Below are 25,041 nucleotides of genomic sequence, written 5' to 3'. Positions count from 1 at the left end.
ATTTTTCCATGTATGGTTGTTACCAATGAGTACTTTATTTTTCTCTCTAATTCAGATAGAGAGCCTTTTTTCTTTCTTTTTAATTTTTTTACTGCCACTTCTTTTTTTTTTTTTTAGATGTATATGTTTTTTCTTTGAATAAATTCAGCCATCCATGAACCTTTAACTCTTAGAAATATCAACTTTGTATTCAAACCAGCACATTATTTCCTCTTGCATTTGTGAACAGTGGCGGATTTGGGAAACCCTTTTCATAAAGACATCTACTGCCTGGTCCTGCTCCTTTGAAAACATACTGTATATATTTTAGAAAGTTTTAATATGCACCTTTATATATTTATGTTAAAATTGTCTTCATTGACAGAAAGAATCATCTCAATATATTCATAAGAACATATGTGGTGTTCAGAAAAAAATATTGTGGCTATCTGAAATCCATAATGTTTAATTTTTAGTTAATTTTTTTTATTTCAAATATACATAATGTAAATTATTTCAGATATAAAGTTAGTTGTAAACAGTAAACACTTATTAGGGTGACCTAATAAGTGTTAGGTCATATGTAACTAGTCATATGTAACTTAAGTTACATTTAGTTACATACATATAGAGAAAGAGGTTTCAGATACCTATTGACACATTTATGCCAAGACCTTCTTACCATATAAAGTGAAGAGTAAAAACAACGTCATAGCTATCTTAAAACTAACTGCATTAAATTTGAATTACAGTTAAATTTTAAGAGCGTTAACATTTCATAAATATTTCCTTAATTCTGACAGCAAAAAATTATTGTACTACAACAACCTGCCAAATAGTAATACTAATAAACAGAATGAAAGTTGCAAACGTTTGTAGTCTATCTATCTATCTATCTATCTATCTATCTATCTATCTATCTATCTATCTATCTATCTATCTATCTATCTATCTATCTATCTATCTATCTATCTATCTATCTATCTATCTATCTATCTATCTATCTATCTATCTATTTTTTCCTACCTTTTTTGTATCTCTTGTCTGGGGCTTCCAATAAAGAAAGCCAAAACGGCAAATAAATCATATTAAATGGAACATTTACAAAAGACCTCCAGTAATTTTGATAAAATTGAAAATAAGCTACAGAATATTTTCTGCTTTTGTGGGGTGAAAGTGTGTTCAGAGTTATTCATATGTTTACAACCTGTCTCAGTGTGTGATTTGGATGTCTTTTTTTCTTTTGGTATTTATCAAAAAGTCCATGTGCAACGTTGCAACAAATATCCTTGACCAGACCGACAACTGCGTTGACCAATAGGAATCAGGGAAATTTCGGTTACGTAATCATAATACAATGAGAAAGGCCAATCGCGCGGCACGAGGCGGGCCGGCGGAGCACGTTTTGATGTGTGCGTGCGCGTGTTCGCGACCCATCAACTGAAGGCCCTCATGTGACCGCGGAGGAACGCCGCTGATTGGCCACACGGAGTGGAGGGCGTGCCGACGGTGGCGGCGTGCGTTTGCCTATGTGACACAATTACAACAACTTTGAGCCGCTGGTTGGGGGGAAGTTTGCGAGCTTATCAAACAACTTTCTCACTTCTGGTCCCACATTACGCCAACTCCATGCATAAACCGGGACTGGAATACGCGCACTGTTTTGACGTACAATGAAGAGCGCGGAGGGGAACTTGAAAGGATCGCTTCCTTGAGGATTTGGCAAGAATCACGCTGCGCCCCGTTTTAACCCTGGATTGGTGTGCGACGGTCCCGCTGCTGCCGAGTTCCGCCGGAGTCGCCCGGTCCCGCTCCCCCTCTCGGTCTCTCGCCATGAAATCGTGCGGACTATCGCTCACGGCCGCTGCCCGGAGCCTCGGCGTTGCTGCTAATGACGAGGAGAAAATGGCGTCGGGAAAAGCGACTGAAATCGAAGAGGACTTTCCGAAGCTAACAGCACAGGAAAAGGAGAGCCTGGTCGGAATTGACAGGTTAGATGCCTAACTGCAAGAACAGTCTTATTCGCGTGTATTTTTTCTGTTGTTCTGTAGCTTTTACTAGTGAAGTTGGTAACAACATGATCGCTCCCCCCACTAAGTAACACGGAACCGTTGTCTGTCCTTTACTTGCAGTTCACTGTTTGGATTTCATGGGCTTCAAGAAGATGGCGCCAGAACGAAGGCCTTGCTGTTAAAGGTATGCCACTAAAAGCAGCCTCACAGCCGCCTCTGGCCGCTATCTCCTCTGATGAGACGCATATCCAACCTGAAACGAATGGTACAGACCTCCCTGCGCCGCTCTACGTGTATGAGTGCATCCTGGCCTTCAATTTCACTCCCAACTTTAAAGCTGAGCCAGCGACCGCCTGTAGAAGCAGAGTTATTCCAGGGATATAACGCAGCGGCCGGCGTGCATCGGTGTGAAACGCACCTTTGATAACAGAGACAACGCTGTTTTACGGTGAAACTGAACGCATCTCCGCCCTAACAGAACTGTCATCGGTTCAGCATTTACGGTCGCATTTTGTAGCGACAGCCTGACTGCATCTTGTGCATCATAAGCAGGGCAACTCATATTATCTTCACACCTGCTGTTACTTTCTTGAGTTTGTTACATATGCAGACAAGCGCCCCTTTTCTGTGCAGGGAAATAGTGATAACTTTTGTGTTTGTGTAGTTAAAGTGAATTACAGAGCTGCACGTGGACACAAATCTAACAGTTTGCGTGAGTTTTTTGTAATATTAGTTTCCAAGTCGGCAGCAATATTCGGCTGGCACAAAACAAGCCGATGAAACGGCAAGCCAGAGTTTGATTGTGCGTCAGCTCTCTCCCCCGGTTAGCATGCAGCGGCTAACCGTCCAGCGGTGTACACCCGTCTGCACTCGCACTTATGCACCCCCTTTTTTTGTTGACATTTTGGGCTACAAATACATGCCTTGTGTTAAGGTTGCAAAAAATAATGGCTGCTTCGTGTCACCCAAGATGGCGGGGGAGGGAAGAAAATACCCAGAAAAGGTTTGCTGCCCTAGCTAGCTAGCTAGGTAGCTGCTGCGGCTAGGCTAACCTTCATTCGGATGAGAGATAATCACGACGAGGGAGTTCAGTGTTTATAACAAAGACGAGTGATTAAAGCGGAAGCCGGGGAGCGACAGGCGGAGTAAACGTGCACTGCTTGGTGAACACGCACGAAGCGTGTATTTAATTACAGTCCGTGTTTCTGCCACAAAACTGCCCGTGCGGACTGTTTGTTCAACATGTGGCTCACTGGAGGTGGAGACATAGCAGGAGGACAATATATCCCAGGGTTGAGAAGGCATGTTGGCAACACTTTCCAAAGAGTCGTAATGTCAAAACAAGTGGGAACATTTAAAACGTCATTAGATGAACTTAAAATATTATCCAGGAACACATACAGGTGCATTTACAGGTGCAATTCATTTTATATTGTAATATGAATAATATAATCTTAAAGGGGCAGTATTATTTACCTGGAGTATTGCCTTGATTCTTTCATGCATATTTGAGAAAGGTTTTAATCTCCCATGGGAACCATTAAGTTGTGCAAAACACCTGGTTGGACTGATCGCTGCCTTTGAGCCGCAGCTCCTCTTCAGAGCTGCAGTTTTCAAGTGTCTATATTACAGAGTGACCCTCCTGCTCTGGGCTCCTCTAGACTATCCAGCAGCAATTAGCAGAAACCTGGTGGAACTGCACATCTGCTGAGCTCATTTTAGGAACTACTTTTCAGTGCAACCCTGGTGAAAACATTGTTAAAGGGTTACCAGAGGAACGATGTTGTGATTATTAAATAATATTTCTTTTAAATCATATTTTATACACATAGCATTTTTACAACTGAAGGTAACATAGTTACTTGATTGTGCTATAAATTATTAGCTGCAAATGATTCATTATTCACTAAAGGAATGCAGTTATTGCCTTCTTGGCAGGAAACTGTTTTCTTTTTAAAAGAACTGAATTAATCATTTGGTTGCATCTTTTAACGCATTTCTAATATTGTGTAAAGGCTTTATTGGTTAAAGGAAAAAGCTGCAGAATATACATTTTAAAAAAAATCTGATTAATTGATTAATTTCATAATAATGTACTAAATCAATCATGTTTTCCTCTTTTAAAAAATACATTTATTTGCTGTGTCTTTTGATGAACATGTAATATTGTTTAAAAATAGCTTACGTGATTAAATGGACAATCTGCAGAATTTACTTTTTTTTTGTCCCAATAATCAATTGCTATAAACAATCGTCTAAAACACATGTCTAAAACAGGAATTAAATTTGTTACTTGTTTCTTTTAATGTATTTCCATTTATTGTATAAAAAGCTTAAGTGGTTAAAAATATATATATTTTTTTACCTATTTATTTATTTTGATCAGAGTAGTGGATTAATCGTTACAGGAAACCCTGTGTTCAGCTAGAGTCCAGCTCCAGTTTGCTTTTCGTCTCGGGGTAAATGTCCAAGGTTTACATGTGAGGTTTCATTCTACAAAGCTGTGGTTGTAAAATGTCGTTTTAGAGGGAAAACTTAGAGTTTTCCCTCTAAATGCTGCACGCTGCTTCTCCCCGACCGTTTCCCTGGCTGTCTCGTGTCAGCTGGCACTCTGCCGTGGCGGCGCGACGGCTCATCGAGCCTCATTTGTTTAGCCGTTGTTTAGATACCAACTCCGTGTCCTTATTTGGGCGTTTGGCTCGTAGTATGCAAAACGGCTCATAAACATGTCAGATTATGACCTTCTAGGAACATTTAAAAGCCTTCCTCAGACGTTGGCTGCTGTTTAAATTGTAACGTTGGCTCGGTGTGGCCACTGAGCTCTCGCCTTGATGTCGTTGCTTTAGGCTGTGAGCTGCTACAACGGCCTCATCCTGAAAGCAGAGGGCAAGGTGGATCCTGACGTCTTCTGCCAGCTCGGCCACTTCAACCTCCTGCTGGAGGAATATTCAAAAGGTAACAATCATTTATTATACTGTATTTGTATAACTTGATGAGCTGAACTGAATCTTAAGCTTTTCATATTGTTCCAAAATGACTCGCTCATGTTGGTTTTTGTTGTCTCGTCCTTCACTTAGCATTATCTGCATACCAGAGGTACTTCAGTTTACAGTCGGACTACTGGAAGGTGAGTCTGATGCACGTTTTCCAGATCGCAGCTCATCAAATGGAGAATAAATTGTGACACAAACTCTCTTACATAATTAATCCAAGAGAGGGAAAGAAAAGAGAAGTTTGGTTTTGATTTAACGTCAGACGGTAGAATAAAAAGTTGAATCATTTTATTCTGTGTGTGTAAGTTTCTGGTCTCAAATGTAAATAAGTAGCTGTTGCAGGTGAAGATGTTTAAACATATTAAAGAACCCAGTTTTTTGGGCCGTTCCGTCATAGAACTATATAGAACTATGACATGACTTTAGCATTTAAACTCTTTAAATGCTAAAGAGTTTGTGGGTTCTCTTTAGCATTTACATCTGAGAGGGAAGAAGGTTAGGTTTTGCACCTGGTGAAGCATTTCTATGTATTTTTTGTAATACTATTCTGACTCTATTGTAATAATATTCTGACTCCCTGCTAGCACGACTTCCATAAGTTCGGCCCCATTTTGTCTAGGCCTGCCTTAATAAGCAATAAATCAGTTAATCACAAGATCAATTATAAGGAGCTCAATAATTTCCAAAAGTTTTCAGTTTAGTGTTTTGGTCTCAACTTTGAAGGACAGTTTTGTTTAAAGAGACTTCATAATTCCTTTTGTTGTTTCTGTTTTGTTTGTTTATTTTAGATACTTAAAATGTCTTTAAAAAAAAAATCACCAGAAAATGTTCATTAGAATTTAAAGTTTATTGATCTTTGAGAATGTCTTCTTGCGTTACCATTATGTTACTTGAAAATGGTCTCAAAACAACATTATCATTTATCGCAATAATTTCTGGGGCAATTTATCGTCCAGCAACATTAGTTATCATCACAGGTCCCACATTGACCAGCGTCGATGGAGGGTTTATACTAACGCAAGCTGCGTTTCCATTGACTTTATAACTGCGTAATTTGACATTTTGAAAATGAAGTCGTTCAAAGGAAACACTGCAATTTCGAAAAAACTCTTGGTTTTTGCTAAATTTTTGCCACTTGGATGAGATGTTGGTCTTTTTTTTTTGGTTTATTTATTTTTTGGTTATAAATTAGTTTATTTCAGCAACCAGATGTTGCCACTGGCACAAATGAAGAAGAAGACAACAGGAAGTAGTTGGAGGATGATGTTTTTTAAAAACTTATCGTGTGAACAAACTTATTCACATGTGACTTTAATTGCTTTACTTATTTAATGGAAACCTTGCAAAATGGTGGGGTTTTTTTTGGACATTAGCATAATATTGACAACATTTGCAATGAAAACACAGGTAGACACCTGGAGTTTGTGGGTTCTGTTTAGCATTTACATCTGAGAGGAAAGGAGGTTAGGTTTTGCACCTGGTGAAGCATTTCTATGTATTTTTCCATTTTGGACCCATTCCCGACTCAAATCTAGTCTTTTAGTTAACTTTTTTTTTTTTTTTAGTTTACTGACTCTCAAGACTTTTAGACGGGTGTCGAGCCTCCTGACTTGGCAGCTGTCATAGTTCTATATAGTTCTATGTCTCTATAGTAAGTAGACTATTGTTAGAAGTTGAACACTAAGGTAATATCTAGGCCTGTCGCGATAAACGATAAATCGATTAATCGTACGATAAATTAAAACTATCGACGTCATTTCAATTATCGGCATTATCGTCTCTTCCGGCCTTTTTCTCTTTCTGTTGATGACACCGAATGAAAAAAGGCTCAACTCCGGTGCTCTCCACTGATCCTCCCTTCCTCATTTCCTTAGTGTAAAGCCCAGTGCACACTACACGATCGTAGAGTTGTCGGCCGATTGTCGGCCCACTTTTAAAACCTGAGAGATCACACATTAGCCGACAGAAATCCTAGGTATAACTGTTCGATCGGGTTCGTTCCTGCCGTGTGGTGTCCAACAATGGGCTCGAAATAATGGCTACAAGTCCAGTGAACTAATTTTAAAACCAGTTATTAATCAATGCATTACTACAATCTACCTGCAATGCATGTGGCTAGTGTCAGCGTCAGTGACGTGCGGTGAGGTTCATAGCTGGTGAGGCACTGACGTCATCAGAATCAGATTTGCAAATAGATGCATAGATTGACAGCAGTTTACAGGTTATGTTTCACTTCTGCATCCTTACACATACAAACTGTAGCTCACAAAATCTATCGCTGCACTTGACTTGCTTCCCGAATCGTTTAGCCTAGCTCGCTGTCACTTACTCGGCAGTTGAGGAGTGAACAAGACGAACGTCTGGGATCTTGAGCGCCCCCTGCCATGAGGCAAGAGAACTGCCTGCCTCACCTCGAACCTGTTCTCTGCCGTTTATAATCGCTCATTACACGAAACACGTTACACAAACACAGTTGGTGACAAAAAGCACTGTACATTATATACATAAGCTAAATTATTGGAAATAAGTTCACATATTAAATTTGTTTAAACCATTTTATTGACGCCGTACAGCAACATGCTCTCTCCGCTTAGCAGCCAGCGCAGAGCCAGGGGTTGCGCAATCCAAGGTGAGGCAGAGCTCGCTGCTGCCTCACCGGCATCGCTTCCAAGCATTTGAATGGGAAAATAAGAAAATTCAGCGATTTTGAACAAATAAAAATCGAAATTGGTGAAGCTACATGAAAAATAAATATTTTTTAGTACAAACCACCGGATGAATATAACAATTTAAATTACTTTATGATTATATATTTTCTTTCTTTCCATGATGGCAGGTGAGGCACTGCCTCACCTGCCTCCCCTGACCGCACGTCACTGGTCAACGTAAAGTCCTGACTGAATGAAAATCATTATAACCTATTTATGACACGTTAACGAAGAACAGCTGAAAAGTTACCGGGTAGCAATTTCTGCGGTAGCAATTTCGCTCCAACTCCTCCTCTTGTCATTTCTATATTCTTTGCATGTTGAATAAACATTAATGTTGTTTCCACGTCGGCTGGACTTCGGGTTGCGCCGTGTCAGCTGTTTGGGATTCCCCGACGTAATTTCCCCTCAGAAAACACTGAGGAGAATCCACGCTTTCTGATTGGCTACCTGTCACATTCAACAGGCTGCGTTAAGATCCCAGTCGGGGAAAAACCCCTGATTTAGATCGGAGCGGCAACGAGGATCTACCGTAACACACCACACAATCTTAGGAAGACCAAATGTCTAAGATTGTTGTAAGGGGAAAAATAGGAGCAAAAAATCGTGTAGTGTGAACTATTGCATCAGGTAGTCGATGTGCCCGTCTTCTCTATTTAAATCTAATTATTACTGAAGGGCAACATAATATACACACTTCATAATCTGCACTCTTTTGGTTGAATGCAGTATTTATTTCCACTTTGGCTTTATGTTGTTTAGTTTTTATCAAGTACATTTTTTGTTAATGGAGACTGAGAATCCATTTTGTTTTTGGTTGTTTTGTTTATTTAGTTTATCAGCTCCAGTGTTAAATATTCTTTTGAAAATAAAGTGTATCTATCTTTGGCAGGAAATCACATGCATTATTACGTCATTTCCATTAAATCAGTGTAAAAAGGTCTTCAGACAATATTATCGTTTATCGCAATAATTTTTTGAGACAATTTATCGCTCAGCAAAATTTGCTATCGTGACAGGCCTAGTAATATCCCAGCTTCCTTCAAAGGTTTGCCATTGTTTGCAGTCATTTTACGCTAAGCTTCACACATTCATTGCTTAAATTAGTTGCCACTATAAATGTAAGAGTAAGTTTCTGAGTTGGTTGTGGTTGCTAAAATGTTTCCCTTAAATGGCAATATCTGTAGACAAAAGTCTCAAGTAGTCTGTCCAAATGCTGCTATTCTTAATAATGGCTCCATGCTCAATCATATCACCTGTCCCAGTTCATACTGGGACCAACTGAGGTGGATTGGGATGAATCACTGGTTGGTTAAGTGACCCAGAGGAAAAAGAAAAGTATGATCTGAATGCAGCTGAAGAAAATTAATCCTGGGAAATGATCCTGTTATGTTTTTATTATTATTTATTTGATTGGTCAACTATTTATTGTTTAAGCTGCTTTGTTCTGCGATGTGATTTCAGCAGAAAATATAACATTCTTAGGGCTGCAGCCAACAATTATTTTACTAATTGATTGTTCTCACTATTAATCAAGAAATCAGGTTTTAAAAAAATGGGCACATTCTCCAGATTTTTTAAGCACAAAAAATCTTAAACATTAAAAATTATATAAAATGCTAATACAGGAAAAAACCCAATTCTATTCATCAAAGTAAGAAAACATTCTATTGCCTAAAATGGAATAACAGCATTCCGTTAGTGAACTCAGTCACTTGTAGCAAAGGATGCATCTACAGCTAAAATCCCACTTTTTCACAGAATTCAAACCAGGTGAAGCTGAAACATGAAACTTGAGTTCTGGCTAAAAGCCGTTTACTAATATTTATTTTTTAGCTAGCTATCCATCCATCTTATCATTTACCTCTTTATCTATCTAGCTATCTATCCATCTACCTCCATCTATCTGTCTAGCTCTTTACCTCCTTCTCTACCTAGCTTGATACATACCTAGCCATCTAGCTATGTATCTAATCAAATTGGGTTTTTATGCGCGATTTGGCTGTGCTCTTTTAGCAAATTGCCTTTTTTGAGTCTGTATACTCCAATTGAGGATTATTCGATTCTTAAATTAGTTGATGATATTTCAATCAATTAATCTTGATTAATCTGATTAATTGTTTCCGTCTTAATATATTTGTTTTCCTCTTTAAAGCCAAGGAAACACTGCTTAAATTTAGAAAACCCAAAATTAAAGTTTTCTGCCAGTGTTATATCAAAGCTGGTGTCTGTGTAATGATGTAGACAAAGACAGTATGACCGGAGATTAACACCATATATTAATATATCCAAAACTGCAAAGCAGCCTTTATTTCTCGGGGGGAAACGGGCTGGAAAGAGTCTTTAGTCGACTCTGAAAAGTAGAGAAAGAAAAAGTCTACCAGAGGGATGAAGCACACCAGCACAAAGTCAACGAGGTCCCAAAAAAAAACAAAAAACATGTTGGCTCAGGACCCCCCACTCCCAAAAAAACAATCAAGAATCAAATATAAAGCCAACAAGACCTCATTCTCCTCCAGTGCGTTCCAGAACAACAAGGCTGAGGTTTCATTCACTGGTGCAGAAATGGGGCTGATTTAATGCGCATGTGGATATGCTGCTTGTTTTTCAGATTTGGGTTTATAGCTTGGAGAGGCGGCATTTAAAATGCTTGGGACACCATTAAATTCTAGCTTTAGGTTCTGGCCAGGATCTGTGCTGTAATCATTGTAATGTGTTCATCTAAATCAAGTCTGATGTACTTTCTTTCCTTTTTTTTTTGTTTCCCCAGAATGCTGCCTTTTTATACGGCCTTGGAATGGTTTACTTCCATTACAACGCATTTCAGTGGTAAGTGTTATGTTTTTCTCCTAAATGATTTCCTTAGACTAACATGGATTAGTTAATTAATGGATTCATGTCAGAACAAAAGCATTTTTAAGGACACATGAGTCCTGGATGCTGGATGTACTACTGATGCTTGTAGCCATGGCTAACAGGCTATCCAGTAAGTGGATATGACCATTTTCCTGCTAGTTCAGGGTTCTTTGGTTGTATTTTTTTCCCCATCTTCAAACTGGAAAATCAGACTTGAAGTTCTGTTTCATATAAATGGGGGAAAAAAATAAACTTTCTTGGCCTCAGGGATGATGTTTAATTCTGCCAAAGAAAGATATCACACTATATGCTGATGATATTTTGATGATTCCAGAAGTTCTCTGGAGAATAGGATATTTACTAGAGGTGAAATGGTACAAAAGTGTTTGTAAATGGTTCCATAGGCTTTCAACAGGATTTAGTTGTTTTAAATGTTTGCTTATTGACTTTATTACTGTCCCTGCATTCAGTCAGAAGGTCATGTAGAAAATATTTATTATTTAGAAAAAGGACATTACATTCTAGTTGAAAGCAAATGTTACATTTCATAGCATAACAGTGGTAGCTGAGTCATGATTGAATTACTTCATCATGTGTTAATTTGTTAAGTTGTGGTACTTAAACTGTAAACTAGCTGGGATAAGAGCTGGGTTAGCGGTGCTAACCCTAAAGCACAAATTATAGACTAAAAATAAAATATAAAATGTCAAATATCGGTCGTTTAACTAAAGGTTAATCAAAACAAAATGATAATGTTCACAGCAATGGAAAAACCACTGGTGGGGAAGAATACCATGCAAATTTTGTGTTTTGCTAACAATTTAGTGTTTGAAAACATTTATTCATTGGCTTCCTCTAGATCATTTGTTCCAGATACATTCTAAAGTGCTAATGTACTTGGGTATTATGTATAACACATGTCATCAACACATGGTGGGTAATCAGGATGGTTGAATTTAGCCTTTTAGCATTAGCATTAGCTTCCTCTGAGTACCATGTTGGTGTAGCGCCTTAGCATTAGGTGAACAAATGTCTGACTCGTGAGTTAGGGTCAGACCCGCTAACTTTTTAGTTAGCACTGCTAACCCAGCTGTTATCCCAGCGGTATTTTTGCTTGGATATTTCTCTACTGTTAACCCTAAATTGTTTTCAGTTTTTTTCTTTTGTAGAACATACCTAAAATATTTGAAGTAAAATCCATCTCAGGAAGCTGAAATATCTAGGTGTAATGCAACCGGACATGCTATTGGCTGGAATTTGCAAACCAGCCAATCCAGAAGCTCTATTTACTTTTCTTGCCTCTTATTGACTGAACCTCCAGGAGAGGAAATGAGGAAGTAGCATGTTTATGAACATCTGGTAACACTGTGAGGTTACCTGCAATCAATCTATAACTGATAAAGGGAGGCGTTCTGTAATAACCAAATACATTTTGTAGTTTTTCACTCTGTAGTTTTCTGACTGTTATCTTAAGAGCAGCTAATAGTCCGTTTCCCTGGACTCAGAGGTTATTATCTATATTAGCCATAGAGGTATCATCCCAGAGTAAGTGAGAGAGTCAATGTCGGCGTTTAGCTAGCATGCTAAACAGAGACTGTATCGGAAAGGGGGCGAGGAGAGGGGGTCGCCGGGACCGGGAGTCGAACCCGCAACGTCCGCGTCAAGGACTAAGGCCTCCAAACGTGCTAACCCCCTGCGCCACCACAGCACGCCCCTATGGGTTTTATTTTGAAAGAAACCAGAAGTAATGCGCTAGAGTTGTTTGTGGTAACTAATTCACAGACTGAGTAACACTTCTGCTTCTCCACTGAAGGTTGAAAAAGGTCGGAAAGCAACTTTTATGCCATCGATGAGAGACATGCGTCATAATTCTGCCCTAGAAAAAGCAGGAAGCTGTAAATCCGGACGTAAAAAATGGCTGAAAATTATGATTGTGAACTTATGAAAGAAGTCTATCAGTGGCATTACAATCCCACCGCTCTGACTACACATCCAAACAGACTTCTCTACACAATTTACAGTCAATGCTCCACAAAACACTAACGTTATTACTTGCGCTTTCTTTTTCTTATCTTCCTTCGTCTGTTACAATCCTGTCAGCTCCCATTGCTGAAAAACTTTAAAATCCATCCATTCGCAGCTCCAGATAATGCGCTGCTGTGCGACGTCTACGTTCTCCGTTTCACTTTGGGGTAGTAAACCATTGACGCAGAAGTCTCACCTCAGTCGGGTTTAATTAGCGGTATGAACAACTGCGCGAAAAAAGATTCCAGCATAAAAATTGGAATTGGTTGTCAAGACCTGCTGTGTGAACGTAGCCTCTGACGGCAGTTCTGAAGAAAAATGCAGTACTCCTGGTACACATCCCTGATGACACCTAAGCGACTGCAGCTAGTCACCTGTATCCTTGGCCACAGAAGTAGTAATGGCAGTATTTTTTGGCTTTATGAAACATCTGTGAATAAAATGAAGCCCCGTTTGACTCCACTCCACCTTGAACTGGAGACTGAATAGAAGCATTAGTCTGCCAGAGCTGAGGGAGGGGAGGGGAAGGCTGTCATTAGGTTGGGTCCAGGGGACAGACTATGTCATGGAGACCAAGGCTGAAGGAATGCTGAGCTGTCAGGTGGGGAATATTGTTTCATTGGGGTGTTAGTGTGTCTGGTGGCCTGAGTGTTTTAAAAAGTTTAAGTGGAGGTTTAATTTTCACCAGCTAGCATCTATGAGTCAAATGGGGTAGTTAGCTTTGTGTTTAGTTAAAAAGTAGCTTTTAGCTGGTTATGAGATTTTACAATAAAAAGTGGAGTGTGTTATTTTTTTTACTGGAGCTGTCATGTTGCTGTGTGGTACAGTCTATCGTGCTGAGGAGCTTCACTGGATGAAGCCTGGGAGGGAAAGAGAGAGAGGGCAAACACAGAGTGAGTGGAGGGAGGGAGTACGTAAACTGAGAGGGGGAGGGGCTGGGGGCACTGAGTTCAGTGTGTGTGTGTGGCATGTTCAGCAGAGACCACAGTACTTTTTCATACAGGAAAAGGGCTGCACACTGACATGCATTTGCTATTGTTGCTATAGTTACACAGCAAGTGGGTTCAGTTGTAAACGGCTCTTTGCCGCAGGTAGGGTCACTTCTGTTTTATCAAAAGGGCTGGATTCATGTTGGCGAACATGATCACATCATTTCATTTCACTAGATCGTGTCCAAGGAAAATCTTGAGTTTTTCTCTGTTAAATGATCCTGGTTTTGGTAGCATTGTGTGCTAACAAAAGCAGTGCAAATTACTCTGCTTTTGAAAATACTGAAGGTTTTCTGCATCGTATTGATGCTATGAGCCAAAGCAATTAGCTGTTGCTGTAAAGCACTCTGCTGATATTCAGAGAGCCCCTTCCTGAATCTTCCAGTAAGCGAATGCTCTTAAACTGAGAATCCACATCTCTGAGGTTCATGCTGGAACATATTGTCTGTTCAGAGAGGATGTATTACTGAGCTCAGTGCTGCTCTGCATCGTATTTCATCGTCTCTCTGAACCAAGCCTTTCATGTGAAGCATTCAAGCAAGATGGCAAACTAACAGTTTCTAATATTGGTATTAAGATGACCAAAAAAAAGACTATAATTTTTATTTTTTTATACATCTGTAAGACATTAGAGCAATTCTTCTCCCAAAAAATTTTCTGATTTCAGAAATGCAGCTACCTTGTGTTTAGAAAACATTAAGCTCACTGACTCCTAAATGAACATTTCCTAACTGTATGTTGATGGTTGTCTGTACATGTTGTCAGCGCATCCTTATTTATGTCTTAAATACATCTGTTAAAATTGAGGCCTTAAATTATCTTAAATTCATTGAGAAACAATATGTTGGTATTAAATGTTGATCTTTAATTTTGTTGTGGAAGGACTATCTACTCTCATTCTATGTAGTTTCTTTTTTAAAGTTTTCTTTCTGAAATTCAAAACTTTGAGTTGCACAGATTTCTTCACTGAATTCTGTGACTCAAGGTGGTGGCGACTACTGGTCACTAGCTGCTACTATATGTAAAAAAGTTAACTAGCTTTTTTTTTTACATATAGCAAGCTGGCTTTATGTAAAACAATGGTCCGTTTTTTTCATGTAAAGCTAGCTTGCTTTTTTATGTTTAAAAAAAAGCTGGTTATACGTAAAATAGCTTTCTAGCGTTTTACGTAAAGTTAGCTTGCAAAAGTTTTATTAAAATTAGCTTGTTAGCGTTTTATGTTAAGTTAGCTTGCTAAATGAAAGCTAACTTGCATGTTGCAAGCTATATGTAGATATAAAAGCTAGCTACAGGGAATTTTGTGACTCAAGGCGGTTAAGTCTCGTGTTCTGCTCCCAGTGATGATATTTTCTGTTTACAGCAGATTAGTGTAGCACAATCTGCTGGGCAATTAAGACGTTCCAAGAGGTGCTTTACATCGACCCAATGTTTTCCCGAGCGAAAGAAATTCATGAAACTGAATGAAGTCCTTTTTTTTTGTTTAGCACATTTCAGCAACAAGGCAGTTCAAAGTTTTTACATAATTAAAAAAAATACTAAAAGCACTACAATAACAAAATAAAGACAAGTAAATAAACTTAGACCTGAATATCGAGGAGAGTGGTTTTTATTTTGAAAACTACTGTTTGGACATATGAAACTCTTATTTTGGAGTCATGATAACTGGACTGATGTAGGGGGAACTGTTGCCATAATTCCCATGTAGACACTTCTCTGTGCTGTGAATTAACATATGTACCTGAAGCAGCTTGTTTGAGCAGTGCATTTGTTCAAAAATGAAATCCTATAATGAAGACCAACTATTCCTAAAGATTTGATTTAGAACCCATTTGGCTCCGATCATTGAAATGCATCCTAAGCTTCTAGTTCTGAATTTCTCACCCTTCATAGACATCCAGGAGCCTTTTCGTTACTTGAAATCACTAAATAAGATATGATATTAAATGGATTCCTCAGTTATATGTGCCTATTAAATACTCTGGCAGGACAATCATTTGAGTCAGACTTGAGTTTGTTTTCAGCTTGTGATCATTTTTTTTTTTTTTCCCCTCTCCAGGGCAATTAAGGCGTTCCAAGAGGTGCTTTACATCGACCCAACGTTTTCCCGAGCGAAAGAAATTCATCTGAGACTGGGGCTCATGTTCAAAGTCAACACAGACTATGAGTCCAGCTTAAAGGTAAATCAGAACGACAGACTGAATGAGGAGTTCTGGGCTGTTCAGGTGATATACAGGGAAAACATTAACTGGTTAAAATGTTTTGTTTTTTACAATTTAAATCAAGCCGTCTCTTAAATCTAGCCCAGTATGGCTGACTGCTGATGGATTACATCAAGTTCAACAAGACGTCTGTGTTCGATATGAAAGGCCGGTACAGTTGTTGTTGAGTCAGTTTTCATTGGTCTGTGCTGGAAGCCTGAAATAGACTCCATGTCTCCAGTTCTTCTGACAAAAGCTGTTATTAGGAAGAGTAAAATTTACACCTGTGAACCAAATGTGTCCAGACAGTTCTGGCTCTGCTGTAGCCTGAAACTTTCAGATTGTGATCTGATCCCTGGCCTCGTTATGGTCCAGACGTTTCTCATAGATTGTTTGTTCCTGGAGATCCAACTCCAAATCACACAAGATTGTGCGAAAACAATATTCCTGAATATAACTTGAACTTTTACATCAACAAGGTTACAGAAACCCTTAAGATTTGTCTTGCACATGGAAAATTGACTTATAATCTTGTCTGTTCTCAGATTTAACTGTTGGAGAACCCTTAAAACTCTTCATTGCTTGGTGTGTCCAAAGCAGTTAAGTTTTATATATTTTTTTAAGAGCATGGCCAGAGTAGTTTTTTTACTTCTTACACAGTTGACCCTCGTCTATTCCCTGTTTAGTATTCACAGATTTATTCTCTATTCTCTGATTCTTCTGTGGGACTCAACTCACATTATTCACGGAAAAATTTGCTGCATGCATATTATTTCTCAGACCATATTTAAAATATTCTAAAGATTGGGAAACGGCAATACTAAACACTCTACTGACTGGTGTTTACAAAGCAGCCAATACAGAAGGGCTGCTGATTTTCCTTGGCACCGATTGGCTGTATCCACAGGAGAAGAAATAAGGAAGACTGTAGATATTAGTTTCTGCAATTGAGCTATTAATGCGTATTAATACATGTTGAGGTGTATTTGGTTTATTTGATCTAAGATTTCAGTTATTAACGAGCAACTGTGGTCCCTAACCCCAACGAATAAATAGTTCCCACAAGACCAGACTAGAGGTAAGTTACCCCAAAAATGTGCCTTCTTGAAAAGCAACAGTGAACACAATTGCCCATTAATGTGTTTGGAGTCACTTGGTAGCATTGTAATGTAGAGAGGTTTACTGATGGGGACGCACCAGTACACTTTTTCACTACACCGATATCTGAGGTGTCGTATCGGCCAATACCCATCCGATACAGAAAAAGTGCAGAATTGACTCAAAACACAGACAGAAATGTACTGAATTGCAAATATATTTGATAACTCTGCACCAGTACAGCACACTGAAATGCAACAATAGCTTCACAATCTTGGTCGAACATGTAAAAACACAACTTCAGTTTTTTTTTAGTCTGTGCAAATAAGAGTAGAATGGCCAATTTAAAATAAATAAGGAAGAAACTGACGAAAGCATTAGTTTGACTACCTTGGTCATACATGTAAAAAGTAAACTGTAACAAACCTTCTTTCAAATGTAATTAGGAATTCTAAATAAAATGTAAAATAAATAATGCATTACGTTGCTCAGAGTAAAAAGCATTGAATTAGATGGAATAGATCTGCCCTTACAGTTCGGGCTTATTATCTGTATGCACCAATACAGATATTATCGCATCGGTTCATTTCTAGTAACTCATCTTAGTGGGAGCCTGTAGTTAATAAATAAGAGGAGTCCGAGGATTGAACCTTGGGGTACCCATCATGTGATTTACGCCTACTCTGATGAGAAATCCCTGTGAGCGACATTTAGACCAGATGAAGCCCTCTCTGGCTGCAGATAGTGCTACAGTGTTGCATTGAGCAGGCTGCTCATGCTGTTTGTCCTTAATTTTGGACGCGGCCCTCCCTCTCGGTCCTGAGTCACTGCCAGCCGCTCACACACGATTCACAGCCACACACTCCCACCAACAGAATCTCACACATGCCTGCCCCAGTTACCTACAGGGAGGAGTAGGCGCCTCTTCAGAGGAACAGGGACACAATAAAGGTAGAGAAAGAAGGGAAGACATGAACGATCCTGATCAGATGCAGAATTTGCTGCATTCCCATTAGGAACCAAACGTTACATACGTCTCACCTGTCCTTGTCAATCCCACCTGCGCTCGTTAGGGGAAACGTGTCTGCATCAGTTTGTGTGCTGTTGCCTCCCGCAGCTGCAGAGAACAGATCTGAGGAAGGAGGGGAAGCTGCTGTGTGTGTGCGTGCGTTTGTGTGCGTGCGTGCCGGTTCCTGCTTTGAGGTATTGTGTGTCATCTCCGTGCTCTCTCTTCTGCAGCCGTCTGCTGAATGGTAATCAGTGACACCAGGAGAGAGGAGGAGGAAAGAAGGGAGGGGAGACAGATAAAAAGAAAGACAGCAGAGAGACGGGGGAGAGAATGAGGAAAGCAAGATGTGAGGAGGGAGGTGGAATGCCAAGCTGACAATCCTGCGGCATTATCTGGCCGACTGTAGAGCGAGTGTGAAGGATAGAGAAGTCTGAGGGAGACCCACCGTCTAGGTAACGCCTTTTAGTCTCTGAAATCAAGGCATGTGGGATTTGGTGATGTTTTTTTACTGCTAATGCTTGATTTTTAAAACGCCACTTTCTTATGAGCTGGTTCCGTTCATTTGTTCATGCAGTAATTTGGATAGGTTTTATCTGCCTGACGTTTACTGTGAGTGTAGCAGAGCCCGGGGTAGGAGCTATGTTTAGCCTCGGCCTGGATGACGGATAACGGCGCGCGCCTCATCAGAAATCCCCACGGATGTGCCAGAGGAGTACCTACTGGCTGTTTGTGGTTTCAGCGGGTTCTAGTCCTCACAACGTGACCCAGATACTGTCGGCTCCTTTCCAAATGCGTGAACCTGCACAGGGTCACGCTGCCGCCTGTCACCTTGAAGCCACCTACGGATGTAGAGATGGGATTCCAATTTTTGGTTGATTTGAACCCAATCTAATGTCTCCTTAAAGACGAACGCAGGAAGACAGAAGACCAGCTTTTAAAAGGATTTTTTATTTCTAGGTAACCTGCCGTTGGCAACAGAGGTGATGTCACACTGTGTTAGAGAGCAGTTGATGTAAAACAGGCTTTTAGCAATCTATCAAAGACGGATTAAATGAACATGCAGTGGATCTTTTAAACTGTTATATGCGATTTCTATATGCAGTACATGTGCATTTTTCAGTCTAACGATTCGATTCAAATGGTTTTCGATGCAGAAACCAAATTTCCTATTCAGTCTGGAGATTGTTTAAATTGTGAGTGATAAGAGGAAAAGATAGTGTAGCCTATATCAACTTTAGATTGAAACAGAATTGGGTTGGTGCATAAATTCCCAGTATTAGGTTAGCTACTTCTTAAACAAAAAAAATTCTAAGAATTATTCAAAACGTATACGCGTAATGCCGCATACTCACAAATAGGAGCGACAAAAACATACAACTTAAATGCGTTTTAAAATCAACTTTCGAATATGCAGTTAGCATGGTTACTGCAGCTAGCCTTACGAAGTGTGTGTTTCTTAGAAAATGTAATTTTCACCTTTCAGGCCTGATTCATACATTAGATTCTTTTCAACAGCAAGCCAAGCCCAGCTGTTGTTGCTCCGGTGTCTGTGTGCGTTAGGAGGGACTCCCAGTCAGAGCAGGGCACCAATCAGGAAACACAAAGATCTAGATAGTTTCTCAGTTTCAAGGATGCAAAAACATTTTTTTTTCCCTTTTTATTCCAATTCTTCTGGTCCTCCCGCCAGTAGACTGTACATCAAACCAGTACCTCCCACTCCCCGAGAGGCTTTTGTGAAAACTGTAAATCTGAGACAAAACGTCACCAAAAGTGCTCTTGTCCGTTCCGACCACAGGGTTCACCTTCAAAAACACAAAGATGTATTTTAAACTGAGATTCGGAAAAGGCGGTTAACGTTTCTAAGGGTGTCTTTACACCTGATAATAATGTGGACTTGGTTTGATTGGGGGACCAAAGTTGCAACAGTTGTTCCATTTTCAGCTGGTGTGGTTCGCCTTCACACTGCACTCTGGAAAACAAACTAAACTCTTTGAAAAACCAGGTCACCCTCCTCACCTGTGTTGGTGCTGCACCAAGAATCACTGAAGTGCAGAACTTCAGTGAACCGAAGAAGCCACTGAGCGCAACTTCCTCCTTCACAAGATGTAAACAAAAATGGAGTAATGTCAGATTTTAGAGGATGTAGGATTTCTCTTTTGTTTTTGTTTTTACCCAGAATACCCTGCACTATAGTTCGCTTACTGCTTCTGGTGTTGGCGTTGACAAATGCCGCCAGAGTTCACTTCAACCAAACCTAGGTTGTTAGGCAGACCAGAGTTTGGTTTTTTGTTCTGCATCAGAGTTTGTTTGCACATTCACATTTCCCGAAACAAACCAGACTAACTAGCCAAACAAACCAGAGTTTGATGAAAGTGGACTAGAGAGATCTGGTGTGAATGCACCCTAAATCTTCCAGGATAGACAGGAGTTGAAAACTGAAAGGATCCAATCAGATCAACTCTGCTAGATGACCTTTAGTCTTCCTGTTATCTGCTGAATGGATGTGGCCTTTCCTGGACTTGGCTCTTGCTAGCTGTTTTTTTTTTTTGTCGTTTTGTTTGCGTTGTCCTTCATACTACAAATTAAACCCGACTGCAGAAACTTCTGTATGAATGATTTCCGACCCCAAACTGACCCGCATGCGCAGAAGAATGTTGAGGTCACACAGCAGTGCTCTGTTTACGAAACAGGCTGTTACCTTCAACTGTTATAAAAACGTACTGTATATCAAACATGACTAAAAACAACATTTGACTTTGCAATTTAGCACTTTAAAATTGGGCCTCTGTCTCTTTAAGAAGCATTTGCTTTTTCTGACACTACGCCTTCAGGAAGTCATCACAACAACAATCTTAGGAGTGTTGCACTGAGAAGTATTTCAGATGATGAACTTAGCTGATGCTCAGTTTCACCAGGTGTTTGCTAATTGTTGTTGACTAGTTTGAAGGAGCTAAATGGCGGGGGAAATCTTTGTGAGGAGACTTCAGCTCCAAGGAGGAGCGTTGTGAGAGCAAGCGTTCAGGCAGCCCTGAACAGTTGACACAGGCAATTCAACAATTTCTCAGACATGCGTGAAAGGATCAGTTCAACACTCCAGGTATGTTTTTGTTGAGGGAATAACATGATAAAGTTCAAATAAAGTCAATTTTAGGGTGGTGTTTTCCTGCAGAAATGGCAGTTCTGTTGATGCATTCAAAGGCGGTGTAGGAAGCGATCTTTGTGTTTCCTGTGGCGGTGGGGTTGCTAATTGTTGTTGACTAGTTTGAAGGAGCTAAATGGCGGGGCACAGTCTAGACAGTTTTAGGCTCCATCACATAAAACCAGTCTAGTTCAGCCCTACAACGTCCGCCGTCCTCTCATGTTCCGGTCACCTGGGTTTGTTCACGGTTTGTTGGGAATTGGACCGGAGCAGCGCTCATATTTCCGTCAGACATTGGCCCACACATTTTTTTTAATGACACAAATCACACAGACATGAGATCCTGTTTCCATAAAAAAATTAATTAAACCTTTTTCTTCTTTTGTCTCTGCAGCATTTCCAGCTGGCATTGATCGACTCTAATCTCTGCACTTTGTCCAAAGCTGAAAGTAAGTCGTAGCTAGAAGCTGAAGCAGTGCGGCGCTGCAGGCTGGAGCTTTAACTAGTTATACTCCAACCTCGCTTTTTCCCTGCCGACCGCACTAGAACTAAGACACAGGTTGCCTAGGAGACGGCACGAGGAAGGAGCTGAAAAGACTTCCCAACACATCACACATGCACACTGTGATTTCTTATTACATGATTACACTGGAGAGTGTTAGACTCCCCCCGCCCATCTGCGCTCCACACTGCTGGCAGTCTGTTTTAATGGAGGTCCTCAGGGTGGATGGGAAATCTCCCAGATTGTCGTCATGGTTAATTTCTTCTTCTGCTTTTTCTCTCTTCCAGTTCAGTTCCACATCGCTCATTTGTATGAAATCCAGGTAAGCAGATCACATTTGAAGTGATTCCCCGCTTTGTTAGCGACGACGTATTAAGAGCCACTGTAGATAGAAAGAGGCAGGGAGAAATTTTGAGGTGAATTTCTGAGCTCCAAAATGCTATGAGAAATTTTAAGATTCATTTCAAATATTTTCTAGAGAAAATAAGGAAATTGTTTGAGCTCAAGTTGTAAATAAGTGAGGAAAAATTCAAATTTTGAGGTTCATCTCAGAAATTGTTTAGAAAAAAAATGCAGGAAATTTCTGAGCGCCGATGGTCAAATATTTGCAAGAAAAACTACTCCAGAACTTTTAAATTAGTTTCACATATTTTCTAGAGAAAACGTGCAAGTTTTCTGAGCTTGTAAACTTGGAACATTTTTGACTTTTCGATCCCAGAAGACTCCCAGGTCTGTTTCAAGAAAAAGTCCAGGATTAATCTCACAATTTCTGTTTTTCTCCCCTCGTAAATCAGATTTTTTTGAGCTACGAGAATTTACTTCTTTCTTATAGAAAATGTCTGAGTTAAGCCTCAAAATTTGAGTTTCTTAGACTCTATTTTCTACCTACAGTGGCCCTAATAAGCCATCATATCTCCCACTTCCAAATTGACCTGTACATTTCTGAAGGTCTTATTGATAAATTGTTTTGCAGGCTCCACTACTTGCATGTATATTCTGTTTCCTTTATTGTAGATATTTCTCTAGTAAATTCAAACCTTTACTTGAATTAGAGACAGGCTGGTTTTCATCAGGCTGTTGGGAGTTGTTAAAGTTTATTTGGTTCAGACTGGTTCATCTGCACTCTGACAGATGGAGTTTAGTAAAGTTGCAGGGAAAATGTTTTTTGGGGGAGGTGGGAGTTTTGCCCCCCCTCTCCCCCCATTCTTTAAATTTTCAAAATTTGAAAATATTCAACTTTTATTCATGAATTTAAAAAGTTTAAAACTTTTTTTAACTTTTAAGACTGAAACATTTTCTAGAAGATTTTAGATTAATATCAAAAGTTGATTTATGTTTTCAGAAATGAACTTCACTCTCCTCCCCCCTTTTCAATGCCCCCAATATGCCACTGCACTATATTCTTGAAATGAAACAATTTAAAACATTTGGTAGCCTGATCCTAAAAATCCAAATCCATATCACAGAAGGATCACTGAAATAAATGGCACTGTTTGAAAAATATTTTCCATCATTTCTAAATTCTTTTTTTTAGGAAAAAAATAATCGACATATTACCTTTTTTAAAATTATTTTTATGCTATTTTTTTGTCCTGTCTGTCTGGCAGACATGTGGCATCTGGCCTGGCCTGTACTATTCCTCCCCTTCCTCTAAATTAGTGGCTCTGTCTGGTCATTAGCAGTGTGAGGACGGCTGTGGTCTTTGTTTCCAGATAGGGCCATAAAACGCCGTGTCTCCTGTCTGCCTCTAACCGCCTCTGCGTCTCAATCTGTCTGTCCCGCAGAAGAAACACAGAGCGGCGAAAGACGCGTATGAGAGTCTGCTGCAGATGGAAAACCTTCCTGCTCAGGTGAAGGCCACCACACTGCAGCAACTGGGTAAGTGGCTCCGCCTGATCTGTTATTTTCTGCCATGGGTCAAAGTTGTAGCAAAAGTGCTGCAACTTATTCTGGTTTGTCTTGGTTTCCCATCCCCCTGCCTTGACGATAGCGTGGGTGTGTGTGTATGGGGGTGTGTGTGTGTACTTCAGGCATAAAGTTTTGGTCTTTGAGAATATGGTGTTTTTAGAGGACAAATTTATTAGTAAAACTGGTCCAGTTGTGTTTGAGGACAGAAGTTACTGAGACTGTAGGAAAGATTTTTGTGTTGTGGTTTAAAGCTGCTGTATGTAACTTTTATAACAAATATCTATTTTTTTTATAGTTGTAGAAATCTCCCTGCTCTATGCTATGCTACAGCTGGATCCCCACAACATATTCTGTTGTCAATGCTAGGCTAGTTGTGCCACCGATACCGGTAGATAGACAGTGTAAAGGATAAACAGAAAGTTGTTGCTGCCATTAGTACACCAGGGTGATTGACGGCACTAAGACCCTCCCCTCTGCTTTGATTGGTTGTGACATTTCCTATTGACTTGGGGAGGAAGTGGAGGAGGTGAATGGTTTATCTGTCTCATACTGTCATGACATTGTAACAGTTTTAACAAATAAACATTTTTGCAGTTACATACTCCACCTTTGTCGCCATATTGTTTTACACTGCAATGCATTCTGGGTAGATGACGTATGCTAGGCTCTACAGCTCTAGCACCATCATTTTTGTGAACTACTTCTCAATGAAATGTTTGTAAAAATATTGTTCAAGACTTAACAGAGGACTGATAATGTGATGACTTCCTCATGTTTGATGTAGCCAGCATTTTTATGACAACTGAAGCTAACACAGCTACTTGATTGTGCTATAAAATGGGACTATGAGGCTGGAAAATACATAATACTGCCACATTTAAGAGCAAATTTAGCATCAGTTGGCTAGATAAGGTTTGTTTTTGCCACTGGCTCACTTCTGTTGCCAAAAAAATAAAGCTAGGCATTGTGGGAGTTAAGTCTGTAGCAAGCATGTAGCTGCTGCCCAGGGTCACAAACAGACCCCAGAAATATCACAATTTATGTTGTGCTTTATTGTAATACAGCAAGATCCCTCAACCATCCCTTATATTATAGTTTTTTTTCCCCATCTTAAATATTATTACAGGTGGCATCAAAAAGGTCTTAAGTCTTAAATTTGACTTGCTGAAGTCTGCAGCTACCCCAATAAATCGTCCTGCTCCTCAATAAAACGACATCAAATCAAACCAATCTGTGTCTCCTGCTCTGCTACTTCATCAAAACAAGGTTTCAACAGCCACACTCACTAAGTACTGCTAATCATTGCCTGCTGAGGGTTTCCATGGTGACGATCGGAGCATGCTTCAGGTGTATAGGAGGACGTGGAGGGGAGAAGGGGTGGGCTGTGATTGCTTTGGTCTGTCTCCCAGAGCGACCTTGTTTGTTGGAAATGGCTTGTTACTGCTTGTGTGTGTGTGTGGGTGGGAGAGGGGGGAGTGTTGCGTGCGTGCACTGTGGCTGCTTCAAATGAAGCCTTTGAAGAAGGCCACCTGTCTCACTTTATCCGTCCTTCTCCACTGTTCGGTTAAAGCTCCTTAAGGGGACAGGGGCCCGGGCGGAGTCGGCCGTCTCCACAGTGGCGCACA

The 25,041-nt window shown here is 40.0% G+C and overlaps 1 protein-coding gene across 3 annotated transcripts in view; it reads left to right on the top strand.

Moving 5' to 3' along the window:
• The first annotated feature begins 1,091 nt into the window (after positions 1-1,091).
• kdm6a (lysine demethylase 6A) overlaps positions 1,092-25,041 on the top strand; it is a 43,449-nt gene continuing 19,499 nt past the window's right edge. Inside the window, exons 1-9 of one of the 3 annotated variants that reach the window (XM_023336381.1) lie at positions 1,092-1,970; positions 2,112-2,175; positions 4,838-4,946; positions 5,069-5,118; positions 10,463-10,521; positions 15,619-15,739; positions 21,401-21,455; positions 21,796-21,830; positions 23,293-23,386. In XM_023336381.1, the coding sequence (XP_023192149.1) occupies positions 1,813-1,970; positions 2,112-2,175; positions 4,838-4,946; positions 5,069-5,118; positions 10,463-10,521; positions 15,619-15,739; positions 21,401-21,455; positions 21,796-21,830; positions 23,293-23,386 (745 nt within the window). In that variant the 5' untranslated portion in view covers positions 1,092-1,812. Of the gene's footprint in view, positions 1,971-2,111; positions 2,176-4,837; positions 4,947-5,068; positions 5,119-10,462; positions 10,522-15,618; positions 15,740-17,916; positions 18,320-21,400; positions 21,456-21,795; positions 21,831-23,292; positions 23,387-25,041 lie in introns of those variants that run through there. The other 2 variants (XM_014470515.2, XM_023336382.1) reach the window with 2 other exon arrangements.

The sequence above is a fragment of the Xiphophorus maculatus genome, chromosome 7, assembly GCF_002775205.1.
Source record: "Xiphophorus maculatus strain JP 163 A chromosome 7, X_maculatus-5.0-male, whole genome shotgun sequence".
NCBI lineage: Eukaryota > Metazoa > Chordata > Actinopteri > Cyprinodontiformes > Poeciliidae > Xiphophorus > Xiphophorus maculatus.
The sequence above is the reverse complement of the archived record's forward strand: the minus strand, read 5'-3'. Positions and strand labels throughout refer to the sequence as shown.